Here is a 20,776-nt window from a genome sequence, read left to right on the forward strand (position 1 = left end):
CTGACAACTGAAGGTGCAGTACCGAGGTCTCCAACTGTTACGATTGAATTGTCTTTCTCCCTTCAGTCCTGCCAGTTTTTGTTTCGTGTATTTTAGGGGCTTTTTTAACGACACCTAACTTTCTCACCTCTCCTAATGACACCGCAAAACTTCAGGCATCTGGATCTCCTTCAGAATTTGATGGGTGCTAGGAGACTCTCCCCACACCAGGAGCTGGGCCTCTGGGTCTCTCGGGGTCCAGGACTGCTGACCAGGACGCTTGGTCTGTTCCATACCGCCCCTCCTGCTGTCCTACTCCACGCTCTCTGGCTCCTTCCTGTTTTCTGAGCATGTCAGCACTCTTCCCACCTCAGTGTTTCCTCTCCATGTGCTACTCCCAAGGCCTGGGATGCCTTTCCTGCAGGTTCACTCGCTGCGGCCTCCCTGTCCACCTCCAGGGTAAACCAGTGCTCATGCCTCCCTCACTGCCCAGAAAGAGGAAGCAGCTCCTCTCCACCCTCCAGCCTCTCAGGCCTCTACCCTGTTTTGTGTATCACAGTCAGCAATGACCTAATGTGTCTGTCCCCTGCTTCAATGAGGCCCTACCCTGTCTGTTCTGCTCACAGCTCATATTCACAACATCCAGGACACGGTGCACAAGATGCTCGACAAATGTTTCCTTTACGAATGGAGACTGCATCCTCCACTACATCCCCTTGGGTGATCCGGAGAAGAAAGGGTGCCCTGCCAGACAGTATTCAGATACTCCTAAACCCCTGACTCCAGAGACCCTCAAATCCCACCCCAAGTCTCTTATAAGAACCATCCCACAGGCATGTGGTAGGCCTCTTGCTCCTGGAAAAGCTGGGACGCCAAAGCCTGGGAGGGACAACACAGGAAGACTCCCTCACTGGGAGAACCTTCCAGAAACTGCTGGAACCTCCTATGGGGTCTGAAATAGCTGACTCAGAAGCAATGAGGAAACTGACACTGGCAACTCTCTTCACGAGTACAGGGGCGGCTGGATGGCTCAGTTGGTTAGAGCGTGAGCTCTGAACAACAGGGTTGCTGGTTTGATTCCCACATGGCCCAGTGAGCTGCACCCTCCACAACTAGATTGAAGAGAAGGAGCTGCTGCTGAGCTTCCGGAGGGGCGGCTGGATGGCTCAGTTGGTTAGAGCGCAAGCTCTCAACAACACGGTTGCCAGTTCAATTCCCGCGTGGGATGGTGGGCTGCGCCCCCTACAACTAAACACTGAAAACGGTAACTGGACTTGGAGCTGAGCTGCGCCCTCCACAACAAGATTGATGGACAGCTACTTGGAGCTGATGGGCCCTGGAGAAACACACTCTTCCCCAATAAAATTTAAAAAAAAATAAAAAGACTCATACAAGGAAGCAGGAAGACAGGATATAAGATGAAGCCATTTCTGCGTGCCTTTGGATATGCTGACTCTTCTAGAAATCCTGTTACCCCACGTGAGGAGCAGCCTGCACCCCACACGCTGCTGGGGAAGGGCTAAGTTTGCTGTCCGGCTGCCTCATGCTGTCTTCTCGGGAAGCAGAAAAAGGTCTGGGGTGCAACTCCCTTCAAGCCTCCTTCCCCCTGTCCCACCCAAGGCCAATGCCAGCTCCACCAACACTTTCCTTACCCATGGCAGCTTGGTAGTCAGGATCTCTTCCTTGTCAAAACAGTCTGGGCCCCACCCCACCCCACTAAGGGAGCAGCTATTGATTAGCTATTCAGGAGTCAGTTGAGAACAATACTGGGGACTCCAGCTCCTCAGGTGCCACTCACGTGAGGAGGTTCTAAGAGCAGACTTTCAGGATCCATGCTTCTACTGAGGACAGACGCAGGGTGTGGGCGCCCTGTCCTCCTCCGTCTCTTCCCACACTAGAATCCACCCCAGCAAGGATGACACCCAGGGTCAGCACCCATTTGGGACACCAAGACGAAAGTATCCCCAACAGTGACATAAGGAGGCACAAGGGAAAGAAGAGCAAAGATACCCTTCCACTGATTTCTCTGGCATCAGGGCAGTGTACGAATGAAGCAGGCTCATGAAAGACGGAAAAGTCCTCTGAGATGGCGGCGGGGGGCGCAGACTGGGAGGCAGGCTCGCCTGCAGCGAGAATAAAGGAGCTGTTCCCCACGTGCTTCAGGGCGGCACTAGCAGCCCTGGCATTGGGGCAGGACAGGCAGCAGCCGTCTTCTCCCTCAGAAGCCACTGGATCCTTGGGGAAAGCAGCTCATTCTGGGAGGCGTGCAAGTTCCTGTCGTCAAGTACAACATCGGGGGTAATGTCTAACCCAGGACGGCACTGCAGGTGTGGGAAGCTGCTGTTCTTTGTATGAAGCATGAAATGATGAGAATTAACTATTGTTACATTCATCGAGGAGCCCCCTCTTCCAAAACAACATGGCTCTCGTGAGGCTGTCTGGCGTGGCCTTGAGCGGGAAGACGTGCCAGTCCAGGGAAGGGGATGGAGCTAGAGACTGTGTCTCAGGAGGTGACACAGGCACAGACACATAGCTAAGTATGCAGGAATGAAGGGCACTGCCTTCCTGATCTCCCAGAAAAGAGCAGAAAGCAAGACCAAGTCAGATAAATTCCTTACAGAAAACACTGGCTACCACTGGCCTGCCTGGACGGACCAGTTAGAAAGCTCGGCTGGCTGTGGGATGAAAAATCAATTAGGAGCGGAACCTGCTGACACGTCCTTGTCTTCATACGGACTATGGGCCAATTCGATGTTGTTTACAGAAATTCTTACCAAAAAGGCAGATACTGAAAAACCAGAGGTGGCCTCCAGAGACGTGAAGCTGGGTGGGGGTGGGGGTGGAACCAGGGTCGGCTCCCACACAGAAGCTGGAAGACGAGGGAAGCTGTCCAGCCAGGGGCTCGTTCCAGAATCTTTCTAAGCTTCCTGGTGGGTCTCATAAATGTATCTTAGGCTCATCAGTGCCTTGGCGCGGAGCTTCAGTCAGCAGACTTCAGCCAGGCTCGGGGTAAGCACTGAGCTGCTTGCTTTCTCCGGAGCAGAGAAATGAATCTGAATGTGTTTTGGTCTTCAAACTGCCTTCTGAAAGCCAGGAAGTCTGATATATAGACGTTTTCCTGGTACTGCGTCTTCAATGGCCAGAGTGCTGATGAGAATGAAAGACGATCAGGGCCCTTTATAAGCAACAACGCAGCAAACCACTATTTATTATAAAGAGCTGGTGCTTACGGTTGGGTCCCCGAGGGCTTGGATCGCAGCACAGAGCAAGACACTGAATGTGATGGATGAGACCTGCTGAATAACATGTGGGCGGTTTCCTGAACTCCGATGTCACACAGAGTAAGATCCAAATTTGTTCTGATGCAAAAGCAATGAGTTAACCAAGGAAAAATCTCAGCCTGAGGAGCTGGGATCGGGTTCTGTCCGCCGTGATTTATGCCCTACCTGACCTAAAAACAAAAGTGTACTTTGCCTTAAACATGCCCAATCAGTGGGAAAGCCAACTGACTGGAGCCATTAGCAACCAGCCAGGGTTTTCTCTGCTGAGAGCCCCTTGAACGAGCCCTGGGTGGGCCCTCGATGGCGCTGCTGGGACTTCTGACGAAACTGGGGAGTCCTAGTTATGAATGCTGAAACTGAACTGTGCACGTGTGTATGTCACACGCATGGCCTTTGTTGCTGTGCTGCCACACTCATAAACTGCTGCCCCAGTCCTGGCTCTCTCCCATGGCGACTTCACAACCCATCAGGTTCCCTGCCAGAACACTTGACCTTGCCAGTCCGAGGACTGAATTTCTCCAGATTAGAGCCTCCAACACAAAGTCCACAAGAACAGAGAAGCCGAGTTCCACTGGCTGGGCCTCAGGCGAAAGGTGAGGCCCCTCAGGGCACTTCCTGCACCAGCCTCTTGTGGGGTGGGGGCTACCAGTCTCACCAAGTGGACACTCGAAGCAAGAGGGCCCGAAACAGCCTGTGTGCCTCTGGAAGAGTAGCTGCCGTGACACAAGCTCTGTAACCCAGCCATCTGCCACTGTTGGTTGAAAACCCTCAACCACCCCAGTCGGAGACGTCTCCGTAAGTTGTGCTTTCAAGCTAGACAGCAGCAGGAGGCCGCAGGGCCTGGCAGGCAGCTCCACGTGAAGGTTGTCTGTTCTCAGGGCACCGAGACCACCGTGTCTTCTGCACGTGAAGGTCAAAGGCACAATAACTCACAACACCTGACTCAGGACAAGGTTCCAGGAGCTGCTCTGCCCCCAACCAAAGAGGTGTCACCTCCTCATTCTTGCTTTGTAGGCTCTTGTGTGAGGGCTGTGATGACAGAACAATCTGGTGTAGGTGTCTCCTGCCGGGAATCTGTATGGAGCTTCTGAGTATATTTAATTACCCAAACCCACTTCTACGCCCTGAACGACCACCTCCACGCCACCCCCCCCACCCATGGTGAAGGCTGGTTCTTTTCCCGCCACACACGGATTCCTCTGAAGTGTTAAAATGTGACTCTAACCTCACCTCGCCTGAACATGCTCTCTTCTTGCGTATCCTAGGGTTGGGGGTTGTAACTGAATTGTGTAATAGGCTCCTTCAGAACACAGGTGATGTGACAGAGGAACCACTGGGGTTGTGACACCCTGGAAGGCTGTCTGGTGTTCTGTGTGGCTGAGCGGGCTCCTATTTTAAGAGTCATTTTTCCAGGTCATGAGAATGGGGGACTCTGTCATGAGGTACCTAGAAGACGGAGTTTTCAATCCTGAATGTATGATAGTGTTTACTTTTCCCAATTTATCAAACTCCAAACACTCAAGACATTTAATGTCCTTGAGAGTTCACTCTTCTCCATCTATAATCTTCAAAAGTCTTCTTAATACAAAACTGAAGGACTCAGGCGTTCCTTCTGGTTTCAAAGAAGAGTCTTCTCTTCTTCCTGCTTTGATTGAAGACATGCAGTTCACAGCCTAAGCACAGTCCAGACACAATGGGCCTTGCAAAGGATCTGCGTTAGACACCTCCTCCTCCTACAGATGAAGGAAGCCGGAGCTACGTGTCTTTCTAAGACACTGCACTTGAAGGCCCAGATTCAGGGAGAGGAGGAAAAAAATGGAATGAGGGAGAAGGGATCGAATTTGATTTGGAAGATTCTACCCACTACTCAATTCCTCTTGTGACCCCTTGCGTCTCTTTCAGGAAACAGGATTAGCTTCTTGCTGTGGGTATATACTCCCTCAAGTAGAGAAGTCTCAGTTAAAAGGGGACCTAATCTTCCCTGACTTTTCCACAGAAGGAATTAAAGGGAGGTGGAGAGACCCTGGTCATCTTTTCAGTTGTCATCAGCTGCTTATGATCTAGGGTGTGGATCTGAGGGACCCGGAGGGAAAGGGGCCGGTTGGGGTGGGACCCCTGGGCCGTGGAATGCCAGGTGGAGGTGGACTTACCCCTGCCAGTTCTTGCGGAAAAGGAGGAAGCTGGGCTTCAGGAGCGCTGGCTGAAGCACTAGCAGGGGCAGGAGGCTCTAGGGCATGCTCACCAGCTGACTTGGGGTGACCTGTGCCATGGTGGGGGGCCTCAGCCTCCCCCTGAGGTTCCTCTCCCGAATCCGACAAGTCTTTTTGCTCTGCAGAAGACTGGGAGCAAAAAAGACAATTTTCCTTCAATGTAAGTAAAGGCTGCAACACGGGGCAGGGGACAGGGGCGGGGATTGAAGGGCTAGAGATGGCTGAACCTTCAGCAGCTCCTGCCCAGGAGGGCGGCCCGAGAGCCGGTACAAAGCGAAATGAATGTGGACTTGCTACTGTTTGAACTTGCAGGGAGCTTTGAGGAGTGCAGGAAGTCCAGACCTGCATTTTCAAAACTGCATGGTGGCCTGGCATGGAGCCACTCTGCTTAAGGCCCGTGAGGGAGGAAAAATACTCCTAGTGACCAAAATGGGGGTGGTGCCTCTATTAGAGGGGATCAGGGACGATGATGGTAAATTAGGTTAATAGCACACCCCCTCACAGACACTGATGCGGGAGCTGTTCTCAGCACCACTTCTGTCCACGAGGAAAGGTGGGGAAGCAGGCCTGGGCCACTACACAGCTGCAAAATGGGGCGTCCAGGGTCAAAGGCTTCTGCATCTGGCTCTAGTTCTTCCAGCATCTTGCAACTTGTGCTGCTTAAACCTGAGATGAAGGAAGCACTTTCTCATCTCAGTGAGTGCAGGTGTGGGGTGACCCAACGAGCTGGCAGAGACACGGAGAATTGGTTTTGTATCAATGGGCGGGCGGGTGGGTGGGTGGGAATTCAGCTGGAGGAGGGAGCCCCTTGGCCTGGATTCCCCCAGGCTCACCCCAAAGACCTCGGGCAGGGGCTTATTTGGAAAATAGCCAGGGTAAGAAAAAGCCGGCTCCGGGGGTCTTCATTCTCGAAAGTAAGACACCCCTGCCATTTCTTGAGGTGGTTCTTGGGCTTCCGGGGTTGGGGGTGGGGGTGGGGTTTCCATGGGCCGAGAGCTCTGTGCTCTAGACTCTTTTCTTGAGAAATGGGTTATACGGCTGGTGTCTTGGAACAGATGGCTCAGGTCCCCAGACCTCCCACTTGGCGTCATCGACAACCAGAGCCATTTCTCAGTTTGTGAACTAAATGACCAAGAGGTTGCATTTCTTCTGATTGTGAAATGACTGAGACCTTTTTAGATAAGGGGTGGGGCCTATTTTTTAAACATGTGAGCCTGTTGGATGACAGGAACTATATAAGGAAGATCTGAGAGAACTTGCAAACATTCTCAGGAAAGCAATAGCAATACAACGTTAACTCATCTGTACGTCTAAAGAGTCACCGAAATCGACTCTTCCTATCGAGGGCAGATCGGCCGACACAAAGGCTTTCTTTTCCAGGCTGTTCCTCAAACCTGTGCGGGGCACCGGGTCAGTCTGCACCCGTCTGCTGCTACTTTATGGCGAGAGATTTAACACCCAATGAGAGAGAGTGAAACCCAAAGCTCTATGGGAAACTGCCTACCTCTCTAATTGGAACCACTTGGATTTCTTTTTCAAAGCCCTGCTTTTAGAACATAAATGTTCAAATGCCCTCATAACATGGCAGACTCAAGATGAAGCCTAAATCAGACGACCAAAAAAGAAATACAAGAGCTATTCCAGTATTTTTTACTTGGGTCCAAGTGTTTCTGCTGGACAAGAAAAAGAAAAGTAAGCTCTAAAGACCCAAGACAGGGCCTGTAATTTTTCAACATGTTTGCTAAAACCAAACATCAAGATTTCGGCAGCCTCTGACGTCATCCTAAAATATATGTGGCCGACCAAAACAAACAAACAAAAATGTGCATACAGGATACACTTGTTACACTAATAAGCTTTAAGACCTAAACATACTCTACAGTGTTTTCAGCGACACCTGACTTTCATCAGTATTTCTGTAACTACTTTCATCAGTATTTCTGTAACTACTTTCTGTCTTTTTACCCAATGGGCATTATCCTGCCAGTGCAACCTCAAAGCCACCCCCTTCATATTAACAAACGTCTGGAAGATAAACTGACTGCAAGAAAGTCATCACAAACAATAAGACACCTACATGGGCGGCCGGATGTATCAGGTGGTCAGAGCGTGAGCTTTTAACAACAGGGTTGCCGGTTCAATTCCTGCATGGGATGGAGGGCTGCGCCGCCTGCAACTAAAATTGAAAACGGCGACTGGATTTGGAGCTGAGCTGCACCTTCCACAACTAGATTGAAGGACAACGACTTGACTTGGAGCTGATGGGCCGTGGAAAAACACTGTTCCCCAGTATTCACAAATTAAAAAAAAAAAAAGGCTCCCTAGATCTAAATGTATTTGTAAAAAAAAAAAAAAAAGACACCTACAAAAGGAGATTCAAATTCTCTTCACATTAAAGAGAAAAACAAAAAACAACCCTATCTCCATTCAAGCCAGTTAATAAAAAAAAGTTTCGTTTTTTGCCTCTAAAACAAATGTATGTAGTAAATGTGAGAATTTCATGAAGAGCGCCACCTTGAGGAAGCCTGGGACATGGGCGGAAGTAAAGACAATTCTGAGCTGTCTGTCAGTCGAGGCGTTAGGACCAGAACTCAGACTGTCCGAAGTTTTCTCTGACATGGGAGGAGAGGAGAATTTGAGAACTCATCCTGAGACTAGGTGACACCACAGGCTGTCACGTGGCTGGCCACGACCACCAATTTGTAGGTTGCTGAAAAAGAACGGCTGGTTAATGGGATTGACAGAAAATGCCACATGGCGAAGCTTAATTTTTTTTCCTTTTGTTTTTAGATCCTTTATCTCAATCGTGATTCAGTAATAACAGCTGGGGCTGTTGTGCACTCTCCCTTGAAGAGGGGACACGGGCTCTCTGAAGTACCTCTCACTGGGTGTTTTACTGACAATGAAGTTAATGGTCTGACAGTGACAATGGGACTTCTTGATCTTTGTGGATCAAGAAGTACCTCAAAATATAGCTATAAGGGACATTTTGGTGACATTTAGGACAATTAAATATGGACTATATATTGGAGGAGATTTCTGAATTAATGATCATTTTCTTAAGGGTGACAATGGCAGTGGGCCATGGAGAGGAACGGCCCTATTCCTAGCAGACACCTGCGGGCGTATTTAGAGAACCGTATTTAGAGAACCGTCCGATGGGTGCCACTTATACTCGAGTGCTTCCAGCATGTAAGACAAAAACAGTAACACTGAAGTCAGGTGAAGGACACCTGAGGGTCCGCACTACCATTTTCCTAACTTTTCTGAGGACTTGAAATTTTCCAAATAAAAAGCTGAAGAGAAAAAGGAGGAAAAAAAGTTCACTCGGAATAAAAAACGACAGCAGCCCGAACAGCCATTTCCCAATTCTGCTTCTGCAGCGTGAGGAGAGAATGAAACTGGCAGGGTTTCAAACTCGCACTTTTGTCAGAAGTACTGGGGCTGCTTCCTGAGAGTCTGCTCTCCCGTCCTGGTGGAGATGAGAAACCACGGGAAACCAGGCAGTGGTCTGAGTTACTGTTTACTTCCCGCCTCACTCTGGAGCTGTCATAAGCAACAGAGAAAGATTCTGTGTCCATTTGGCCACTGTCCACTGGCAGCGCAGAAAGCGGCGCTAAAGGACAGTTGCCGAGACTCCTTTGGCTTCTGCTGTTCAGCACGCAGGTTTTCCGTCCCCTTTGTGATCCTGTGGCAGAAGTGGAGAGCTGCACTCTGGAAAGCTGGAGAGCAGTTATTTGTAGCAGCCCATTTCGAGTTGGCTCCGAGTCAGTGCTGTGATAAGAATGACACTCGCACATCTGTAAGACGATCAGGACGTCTTCAAGCCGGTCTTTTGGTTCAATGTCACCTGCTTACGTAATGTGCATGGACTTTGTAAAGGTCATACACAAAAGTCAGCCTTTGAATTACAAACCAACAGAACTGTGAAAACAGTACTCAAATAGGAAATAGTAATTTTAAAAGCATTTTCAAATCAGCCAAGCAAATATTATATTTTAGTTTTTCATCCAGCTGGTTGTCTGAAAGTCTTTAATTTTAAAGAATCATTAATGCTTATTACTCATTTGAAATCTGGGGTTGGCAAACTTTTTGTGTAAAGGGCCAAATACTAAGTATTTCTGACTTTGAAGGTCATATGGTCTCGGTCCACATGACCTGCAAAAACAAAAAAACACTTCATTTCACTCTGCTGTTACAACCTGAACGCAGCCTCAGCTACTGTGAAGGAGAGGGGCATGGCTGTGCGCCAATAAAACTTTATTTACAAGAACAGGCAATGGTGGCGGGTCTTAGTTTGCTGACACCTGTTTTAAACTAAGAGTGGTTCAAAAGATGATGATGATAAAACTGAAAAATCTAATTGAACAGAAAACCTGAGAAGAAACTTTGACATCTACAAGAGAAGTCGCATACATCCATTTCTAACAGCTCGAGGCGCTGCATAGCCCTTCAGTGACTGGCCCTCTGGAGGAGGGCGGACACTGGGCTGCATGTATGTGTCAGGGCCTCAGGTAAAGGAGATGGCAGAGGCTGATGTACCTTGAAAGTACCACCTGGAAATCCAAAACAAAATGGGAAAAAAGTTTCCTCAGGCTTTGTGTTTCTTTCTTCAGCAAAGAAGCAACAACGGGAAAGTTTAATGTGAGAACAAGCCTAGTAGATAAGTCCCTGCCAGCACAGAAGGCTCCCTGCGACGGGGTTGGGGGTCGGAGTTGGGGCAGCTCCTTCTCCCTCCCGCCCCCCTTCACGCGCACGCACGCACACACGCTCCTCCTGGCACAGTACTTGAACGTTGCCCAAGAAAACTGGGCCGCACAGACAGGAAAGTCTCGGCTCTCTTCTCAGGCCAAGGGATGGAATCTACAAGCAGGAGCTGGGCTGCCAGCGTCCCAAATCACCAGACCAACAGCCGCCAACCTTGGAGCTGGCCACCCTGCACCCGGCCACCCTGCCGGGGACCGGGATCCACCAGAGCACCTCGCCTGTGGACCTCGAGCCCTGAGCCGCTTCTCAAATGCTGTTCTCATCAACCAGACTGCAAACAGATTTTGGAATACACCAAGTCCAGCGCAGCATGTGGTCACTCTGAAGCCTTTTGCGGGCACGAAATGACACCTGCTGTCCTGGGGCATGGGTGGCGAGGACCTATCCTTTTTTTTTTTTAACAAATAGAGGGAGTCCTCACACAAGCTTGGGAGACATCGCCACAGAACACCAACTAACTCTGGACACAGCCCCAAGCTTCCACACTGTTTTGTCAGGGAGGGAGACAAATATAAAACCGGTGACTTCAAGAAAAACAACACGCGGCATCGGAATGTTGCGGTGGCACGGATCAGGCTCGTCTATGAAGGCGTGCCTATGAAGTAGGCAAGGTATTTCCAACAACTGTGCCCAAGACATTTAAAATCCAAGAGAGGGAAGCAACCCGACAAAGATGGATGGTAAATATACAATGCAAGCCAACTAATAATTATTCTACTCATTTATGCCAAGTTGGTTAGGGCCAAAAAATCCCCATAAAAATCTTTAATTAAAGGTTCTGTTTTTCCCTCTTAACCACCATTGCTCTCTCCTCTCCCTACCCACCTTTTCTCTCCCTCCTGTCCCTCCTCCTTCCTTTTACCTTTTTTCTCCAACTCTTCTCTCCTACCAGTTTTCCTAATGTCCAGCAGTATTTCTAAATTGAATCATTAGGAATTAGAAGGAAGCTTTCCACCATCATTTTTTAAAGCAGGGTGTCTGAGCCCTTTCCAAACACCCAACTTAATCTTGCGCCGTGGTCACCTAAAGCCACTGGACCTTTTTTCTCTAAGCTCAATGTGAAGGCTTAAAGGGCAGAAGCATCCTTGGCCATGTGACCTGGGAGAGAGACCTCTTGGAGAAAACAAATGTGAAGAGAGAACACGCCGGCCCCTTACCTTTTGTCCTTTATCCTTCTGAAACACAAAGACGGGAGGAGCAATGGCAGGCTTTTCTGCAAAAAGAAAAATTGGAGTTTTTGCCCCCAACACTATATTCATACAGTAAACAAAGCTACATTTGTTTGTAAAAAGTTAAAAACAAACCCAATATGAAACTAGTAACTCCAAAGAAACATCAAATTATTTAGAAAATAGTTGCATGACGTGGGACCGTGGGGTGTTCAGTTTGTGACAACGCGACACTTAACGGGAGGATACGTGTACATGTTACACACCAACAAAAAGGCTTCAAGACTCACTTAGAACAGGCCGTGTCACTGACCAAGGGACGTGGTGAGGAATGCGGCGAGCTGCGGGTGTCCGAGCTGGCTGCTGTTCAGCAGCACCAATGGTGGCTTTGTAGAAACTTGGCCCTGAGCAGTCAGATCTTAACGTGGCACCTCCCCAATTTCAAATGTTGAAGACCAGTTTAGGTTTTTCATTTTTCTCAAATTTGTAGGCCAGTTGAGGCCAGGGGGCAACCAGGTGGCAACCTCTGCTCACACAGCCCTTTGGAGAGCTTACCCCGGCCGAGTCAGCCCAACGTTCCCCTGGGTCTCTAAGTGATCACCAGTTACTGCAAAAATAATTTATGGGGTTGCAAGTCTGAGAGTCCATCTTGCATGGCTGCTGCTGAAGAAGAAACCCTTTGGGGTGTCCTGTTACATGATGGGACCAGGGCGATGCTGCCTGTTGTTTTCAGGCAACACCATTTGTCTCCTATCCAGGGATAGCCCAGGATAGGAGATTCTGGACGAGGACCACTTTAACCCCCAGGGGGGCCCCTCATTGCCTCAGGCCTGGGCACAGTGGCTCTGGGTGCACTCAGGGACCCTGTGGGGTGTGCCCAAGGTCTCCTTCAGCATTCAGGGGAAGAGTGGACGGGAAGCCAGTGGAGTCATGAACTTGGGGAGCCCCTAGTCGTGGAAGGCTGAGATTACCCAGGAACCTGCACACACACACACACAGCAGTGCCCCAGCAGGACGCGCGGCATGGTTCATGTGGGGAGCTGCTCAGTGTCTGGTCTGGTGTGTCAGGGAACCGTCCTTGAGAAGAGGTGGCTGTGCTGAAGTCTCAAGGACAAGAGCCCGGCAGGGACAGTGGCAGGTGTGAAGGCATGCAGCCCAACAGCAGACGGTGGCCATGCTGAGGATTTGGGGAGTGTTGTAAAAGGAGTGGGGGAAGCATGGAGGTTGGTTTAAGTTTAAAGAGAGATCAGTTTGGGGAAGAGGGTGACATGGGCAGACTAGCTAGGAGGCCACAGCGATTACCCACAATAAAGATGGGGTGAAGACAAATTTTGAGGTGGAAAAGGGACAAGACTGAGATGATCAAATGGATCCTATCCTACTCCACCTCCCAAAACTCCTACTCCTTGGAGAAGCGGGACAGATGCCAGTCTTGACCTTGGGGCAATGGCCCCTGGTGGTGACCATTCCCTCCGCTGTGCTCACTGAGGCTATACCACACCCGGTTCAGTCACCTCAATGGTCCTCAGCACGTACAGTAAACACAGGTGAACAACACGTGTGAGACCAAAGTGCTAAAGGAAGAAGGGGGAAGGGTTGCCAGTGAGGCTTCTGTGCGTCCCTAAGCAGCCATCTCCCTGCACAGTGTGTAACTGCTGCCCGACAAACCACGACGAATGAACGAACGAACGAACAAACGAATGTGCCTATACCAGGCAATACATGACAGCCAAGGAACGCAGGATGGACTCGGGACAACAGCAGTTTATCCACACCACATCTACCACGGGGAAGCCCAGAGACCTTCTCACGCTGCCTTTACCCCACAAGCCCAGCAGCAGGGGCTGAAGGTCTGGGCCTCAGCCTCACTTCTGCGTTCGACTCCTGGCCAGCTGCACGGCGCTGAGGCACACAGGGAGGAGCCAGGGTTTTGGCAAGCCCGGCCCCCACCCAGCCCCCCTATTTTCTTTAGAGAACCATCCCTCCCCCACCTCCACATTTCAGATGGAACCCAGCCCTGGCTCCAGACCCGAGGAGGAGAGTCCTGCGTGGGGATACTGTGGCATGTGAATGAGGCCAGGCCACTGACTGTGAATGCGACTTGGGTCCAGGACTTTTGTGGGAGCTACTGGGGAAGAGGAGCTCTCTCTGCTGGGGTGGCTGAGCTGGTGGGAGGTAACCCTGGGGCTGCCAGCAACCATGTGTCATCACAAGGGACCTTGGACTGGCTGGAGACAGAAGAGAAAATGGAATCCTGGAGACACAGCTGGAGGCGCTGGGTCCGGCAGGCCCAAGGCTGACCCCGTCCCCACGACTTTTGAGAAAGTCATCAGATACTGACTTTTGCTTAAGGCACTGAGCTGGATTTACGCCCCTTGTCTCTAAGCCTCCAGCCTGAGAGGGGGAGACTTCATTAAACACACACTCTGTTCCCTAGAAGAAACCTTGGACGGGCCTCCCAGGGAAGCGGAGATGCTTTTTTCTCTTCACCACTTGATAAACTATGTATTTATGGGTTTATGGTCTTTCTCCCCTACTAAGATGTCAACTCCAGGAGATGGGAGACTGCCTGGTTTCCCTCTCTGCCCTGTAGGCTGAGAACAGTACTTGGCACCCTGCAGGAATTCAACAAACATTTGATGGAGGGATGAGCAAGGGGAAGGGGCACTGGAGAAAATGACTGCCAGGCTAGTAAGGAAGGACTAAATGGACTGGGAACCATTTGGATGGGAGAGGAAGAGCTTTCTGATCTGCAGGCACACAAGAGGGGCTGCATCTGTGGGAGGCCTGGCTGCCTGTGGGCGCCTGAGACAGAACAGGACCACATGGCATGAGTGGGGAGAGGTCCCATCTGAGGGAGAAACAATTCTGCACTACAAGTGAGCACGTTGTTCAGCTGGGGGCAGAGGGAGGCTACAGAGGGGACATGGCGGTCTGGATTCTGGAAGCAGCCACCCGAAGAACAGGAACACAGGGTGAGATGCAAGCAGATCCAACCTTACTAACTCCCGGCTCCCGCCCCCCCCCCCCCCCCCCAGTTCACACTTGCCTTCGTTCTCTGCACAGCAGCCAGAACACTGGTGCTGAACGCACGCTTAAAACTCGGCAATGCTCTCCCAGACTAGGGTTGTAGCTCCTTCAGCAGACAGGCCACCGCCACCTGACCAGTACTGTGCTGTGGCTCTGTCCCCCACACACCCAAGGCTTCTGTCACTCTTCTAGACCTCTGCCTGGTTTAGTCCCTCTGCCTAGAACACATTCTCACCTCATCTTTTATGGTCAACACTCACTCATGTATTGACCGTCTCCTTCAGGAAGCCCCCAAAGCATGCTCTGGCTTATATTCTGTATGGGTCACATGGAGGCCACCTGTCAGGGAGGCCGGGGGCCCACAGATAGGGCATTGAAAACAGCTCTTGCCCCAGCCTGTTTGCCACCCGGTGCGTCCCACTTAAGAATCATTCAGTAAATGTTTGAACTAAACCCCTCTGAGCTTTTTTTATTTTTAGGTATTTATTTATATTAATTTCAGGTACTCTCTGTACTTATTCACATGTGTAACACCAGCTGTTACGTAATCACATAAATATTTATTAGGCCCTTACTCTGTGCAAGGCATCACGGGAAAAATGGGACCAGGAAGCCACGGGACAGAAAACCTTAGGGCAAAACATCTGGTTAGAAGGGAGGGATGCGTTTGTATATAGCTCGTAATGGGCTTGTGTATCTGCTCAGTGGCAGCATCCGCCCCTGGAATATAAGCTCCGGGCGAGGCCTCTGTTGTATTCACCTCTATCTTTAGAGCCAACATGAAACACGGCTCAACAAGCAGTTACAGAGTGAATGAAAGGTCTTCCATTGCCAGGGCGCTGACTGAGGAGGCAAGGGCTCTGGCCGACCACCTCAGGTCCCACTGGGACCCCCACTGCGGGCAGGTTTAGCAGCTATGACAAACCCAGCCACTACACTAAAATGCAACAATGACCTTCAGTCAGCGTTCCACCAAAACCACAAAGCACCAGAGTTACACACAATTCATTTCCACTCAGCTCCAGACGGGCCAGAAGTCCATAAATTGCAAATTAGTGTCGGTATTACAAAATGACAACACGTACCCCCTTCCAAGTAGGATGGGCTTGCATTTACTGGAGTGGCCACAGATGGTTTTTTTTAACTATTTCCCACCACCAAACTGTTTCTGGTTGTCACTGAAGACCAGCATTTGCTCAGCTAACTGAAACCCAAGTTTGGGGAACGAACATGGGATAGAAGCAATGAGGCTCCTGTATGAACTGCTTGACGTCCCAGCTCAGCCTTCCTTTCACAAAGAGGGGAAAACCATCACCCGAAATTTCTAAAAACCCAGACCATCACAAAGACCTAAAATATTACAACGTTAATCAAATGTAGACTATTTGATCCAGGTTCTGCCAACCAGTGTTTTTTTGTTTTCTGGTTCTATGCAATGCTCTCTGATCAAATCAGTTTGTAAAAAACCAGCCAGCCTGGAGCGTTGGCTCACACTTCAGCATAGGAAGGGTTAAGGAAACCAACAGTATAGTAACCTGTTTCACCAACTGTTCCCCTAAGTTATCTAACCAGAGAGCCCCCTTTTCAGAACACCCGGGCTGAGGCCTGAGAACTGTGTTCTGTGGGTGACTGTGACCCACACTGGTGTGAAGCAGGGGGGATTCAGAGCCCCTAAGTCGCCTCTCACACGGCCCCACCTGCGGGGGGGGGACGACACATCAGGTGCTTTGATCTCACTGCAGCTTCCCAAGGTGCCACGTCCGAGTCAGCTACTGCCCGATCCGAGCCCTCCCCACACCCTCCCCCACAGGCTTCTCTTCAGCTCCTGCGCTCTGGACAGCACCCAGCCTGAGCCCAGCCATGATCCCAAATAAGGACCCAAAGTCCCAGCCTCCCGACCCCCGAGGCAAACTGTGTTGGGGGCGGGGCCACTGGCCAGAAGCTGAAAGGAGTGAGCCACTGATGACATCCCGGCCCAGAGCGCAGCCCCGCCCCTCCCCGTTCTCCTCCAACTAACTGTGAGGTTCAGATGCAAAACAGGACGGGACGGCCCAGCTGAGGGCAGGGCCTGTGTCAGGGATCTGGTCTTTGCAGCCCCAGTGACTAGCACGGACAGGTACCCCGGGCACGGAAGCTGCAAATCCCACACCTCTGCCAGATGTCTGGGTACCCCCCCCCAGCCCACACACACACCTGATCCCCCTTGCGGGCCCAGCTCCCAGAGGCACTGCTGGCATGGCCGTGACTGGCAGGGTGCCCTGCCCAGCCAGCTGAGCCTGGGACCCACTCCCCAGCTGCACCTCTTGCTACCTGGGCAGATTCAATCATAACATTCATTCAGCAACTACCACTGTCAGTAATTCCACACACCAAGTGTCCACTGTGCACCAGACATCATACTGGCTTCTAGGGTGTGGGGGGTGACACGGAGAGACATGTCCCCTGCCTTCCAGGGCAGGACCTCAGTCTTGAGTTGAACATTATAACACAGGGGAGGCACAGAGGGACCCAGTGTGGAGCTGGGCACCCAGCCTGGTGAGCCTGTGGAAAAGGAGTGAGCTGGGGAGTTTCTTGGAGGAAGTACCACTTAAGATGAGCAGCATTTAACCAGGTGACCAGGAGCAGGGAGGAGTCATCAGAGAGCAAGCATTGGAGGAACTCCACACGGCGTCCTCCAGACCCGTGAGGACAGAGAAGGAGCAGACCACCCCAGCCCAAGGAGACAGAAGTAGAGTGTACCCCTCCCCTCATGTTCACATCTGCATGGTCCAGTGTACCTGTTCCTGGAATGTAAACACCAAACACACTCAGGCAGTTCCTTTGTTGAGAAAATGAACCAAAGTTGGCACAAAAGAAGGCGGGGGAGCCTGAGACGCAGGCTCCCTCCTGACCCAAGGGGTCGCAGACCATTCTCCCCGCAGAGAGTGTAGGTCTCTGGGTGGGAAGGGGGTCTGGTCTCCAAGGTGACGGTCCGTTTTCCTAAAGCAGAAATTACTGACCTGGGGCCCTGGGTCCTAGAGAAAGTCCGCAGTTGGATTGGGTGCAAGTGTGGGAAGTTCTAAAAGCCCCACCCTGAAGTCATGCCCATAATTTGGTGTACAATGTCTCCGTCAGGTCAAAAGGAGGAGTTTTAAATGGCCCTGTGCTTGAGAGAATTAAAACAGTGGGCTTCTAGGTACCACGCCTACCAGGGTTTTATCTGTGTCTTTTCTGCTCAGAGACTGACTAGTGGCAAAACCTTTAAGACAAAATGAATTATGTGTTTATTTCAGAGGCCACAAGGAAGGGGGATGAAGAGAGGCAATGCCCGAAGTGAGTCTAAGAAGGAACTAAGAAGGAAGAGTTCCCAGGGAGAAGGTGGGTGAGGAAAGGAGGTGGAGTCCCTGCTGCAAGCAAGGGCAGGAGAACAGAGAGCTGGCCTGGACCCCACAGCTGGCCCAGGGGTAGAAGAGTGTTTCCCAGCCTCCAGGGTAACAGGTCTTGGGATTCCGTCTTTAGACTTCTTCCAGTCGCTTCCATGTTATTCACAGCAAGGACATTCCCACACCCGGGATGGAGTCCCCCCGGGGTCCCCCACACCCGGGATGGAGTCCCACATAGGCCAGCAGTCATCGGGCTCGCAGCATTTAGGGGACAGGCAGGTGCTCGGCACTGCATCTGCATCATCTTCCAGAATCTTCCTTCACAGTCACCTTAGGAGGTAGGTCATCCCAACATCTTTACTTTACAGAACAGGGGATGGAGACTCAAGAGAGGCTGTCTAAGCTGGGGCCGGGTCTCTAAACCAGGCGGGCCTGGCACCTGAGCCATCCATGCACCACAAGTGCAAAAGGAAGAAGTCATGACCCGTTTGCTTCTTCCCGTCTTTTCTGCTCAGGTGGGCCTGGGAGCTAAGAAACAGACACACTTTTCTTTCAAGAAATAACATCAGGAATAAAGCAGCTGTCAGTTACCATTCTAAACATCCGTGGAAGAGTATAAACGAGACTGGAGGGCGAGCAAAGGGCTTTGGGGTGGCCCGAAGCTTTCAACAAGGCGTGTGGTCATCTGCCTCGCTCAAGTGTGCACTTAAGCCGATAGCCGATCCTTTGGGTCCTCAAGGAAAAAATCCAGACACATTCCAAGGTGCATACTCAACGCAGAAACACACTGCGCTGTCCTCATTTGTCAAATGTTTAACCACATAGTGTACTGTGTAACACATTTAGGATCTAAGCTGAAAACATTCTCTCCACTGCCCCCTTTCACATAAACTTTCCTTCTTCACGCTGCGGAGGGAGTAATGTACACAAATACCAAAGGCAGGCCCTGTCTTGCAGCAAGCTTTGGCACCCCCCTGTGGCTGCCTCCAACCTTTGTCCCTGAGCAGCTCTGTTAAAATGAAATATGCAGACCTAGAAAAACACACAAAGAAGGGAATCTGGATTATCTTTCCTGTTCTGTTTATTCCCCTCCTAAGTGAGGACTCAAACACCTGCCAGGAAACGTCCCTCTTCTGGAAAGCCACTTGGAATTCCTGTCTAAAATGTCAGCAAGGTACTTGTGTAAAATGAGCTTTAATCCTGGGCTGATGTGTCTTCATCTTCTTATCTGTGTAAAAAATATGGAAAGCATCTTGCCAACACAAATAACAGTATTAATACATGGCAACTGCTTTAATCCTGCGACACCATCTCAGCCCTGAAGTTTTTCCTCAGGAATTATTATAAACAGTCCTGTGCAGCAACATAAAGGCGGATTCGTCAGTAATGTGTCAACTCTGTTAGCAAACGAATTCTTTGCTGAAGAATGACCCTGATCGCAGTCATGCTGTTGCTAGGTGACAACGCTCTGGATGCTAGTGTGTCACACACTCAGTGGCCGCCCAGCCCAGCTGGCGGAGGGTGACGGGCCCCTGAATTCTTTTTTTGGTACTCAAATATATTTCTCCTCAGGCAACTCTCAACTGGTCTCATGGACATCACAGGGGGCACAGTTTTGGGAGATGATGTTCTCTTTTATTTTATGCACGTTTTTTCCCTGGAATGCTCTTCATCCTGTTATCTTCACCTACTGAAATCCATGACAGTTTTCAATTATTTCTTCAATTTTCAATTATTATCTTACCACTGGACCCCTTATACTTCTCACAACACCGAGAGCGAGCAACGCACACTTGATTTGGTGGTGGATACTTCACACACCCAATCCCATTGAATGCCACGCAACTCCCACGGCAGATGTCACTTATCATCTCTAATCTGCAAATCATGAAACAACACTGACAGGCCTTTGGCAGATGGGTGCCTTGCCCAAAGTCACACAGCTGGTAAGTGGGAGAGGTGGGGACCAGAACCCTAAGTCTGCCTGTCCGAGCTGGGCACCTCATACCCCCACTCCCCCCCCCCCCCACCCGTTATCTCCCTAAGGCCAAGCAGCAGTCTGCCTTCTACTTATTGGCCCTGCAGCCAAACCCTCCACTCTGCCCACCCACCCAGACTATGCTTCTGGGGGAACTCTGTGCCGTGAATCCAAGAGAAACCCCATAAACCTATTCAATAGATCATACAAAGTCGGCGACTTCACCTAAAACTACTGAGAAATTTGGGGATCCAGCTTTGACAGCATTTTTCTACTCTGCTACCAGAGGGCGCAACCCCAGCACAGCCAAGGTGAAGTACAAGAGGCTAAAGACTGGAGAAAAATTCCAGTCAAGGCTACAGACATCCCCTCACGGGAAGGAAATCTAAGGACTACATAACTTTTGCTGAGGCTGCAGACCGAAAGTGATGAAATTCAGGAATGCGGGCTCTGGTTTTTGTGTGCATTCAAACTGGCCTCAACCACTGTGGCTGGGCCCCTGGGCAAGTTAACTCCCGTTCTCCATACACTGTCCTCGTCTGTTCAACAGGGATGGTTTGTCCCAGGCAGTTTTGGGAAGGACTGAATGAAGTGATGCATATAAAGTGGTTGGCACAAAATATGAATTCTACACTGGTGTCATCATTATTGTAACTACACGTAGAAAACTGCAAATACTTTGATGCCGCCTTAAAGTATGGGGCTTGGATTCAAAGACTGTCCCCAGCCCCTGGGCTCTCGACAGTGACAAATGCCTCATGTTTGAAGGAGGGTTTGGCCCTTCCAAGAGCTGCTTGGACGCTGGGACACCGCAACACAAACACTCAGCAGCTCAGCACCTCGCAAGACCTTCTGAGGCTGAGGGATTCACTGGGGCGAGATGTGATGGGGCCAACTAGACAAGCCTTGCTCCCCGCAGCACGATTTACTGAGCACCTACTATGTGCCAGGCACCCTGCTCAGCACTGCAGACAAAAGGCCCACGAGGGCACAGCTTTCT

General features: G+C 50.6%; 1 protein-coding gene across 8 annotated transcripts in view; it reads right to left on the reverse strand.

Annotated features, from left to right (window-relative positions):
- RANBP3 (RAN binding protein 3) overlaps nt 1-20,776 on the reverse strand; it is a 51,393-nt gene that overhangs the window by 21,874 nt on the left and 8,743 nt on the right. For 4 of the 8 annotated variants that reach the window (XM_019710778.2, XM_019710777.2, XM_019710776.2 and 1 more), the window contains exons 2-3: nt 11,395-11,450; nt 5,411-5,599 (exon numbers count right to left, since the gene is read on the reverse strand). In XM_019710778.2, the coding sequence (XP_019566337.2) occupies nt 5,411-5,599; nt 11,395-11,450 (245 nt within the window). The remainder of the gene's footprint in view (nt 1-5,410; nt 5,600-11,394; nt 11,451-20,776) is intronic. The other 4 variants (XM_019710781.2, XM_074337663.1, XM_074337662.1 and 1 more) reach the window with 1 other exon arrangement.

This window comes from Rhinolophus sinicus, linkage group LG07 (assembly GCF_036562045.2).
Source record: "Rhinolophus sinicus isolate RSC01 linkage group LG07, ASM3656204v1, whole genome shotgun sequence".
In the NCBI taxonomy this organism is placed as follows: domain Eukaryota; kingdom Metazoa; phylum Chordata; class Mammalia; order Chiroptera; family Rhinolophidae; genus Rhinolophus; species Rhinolophus sinicus.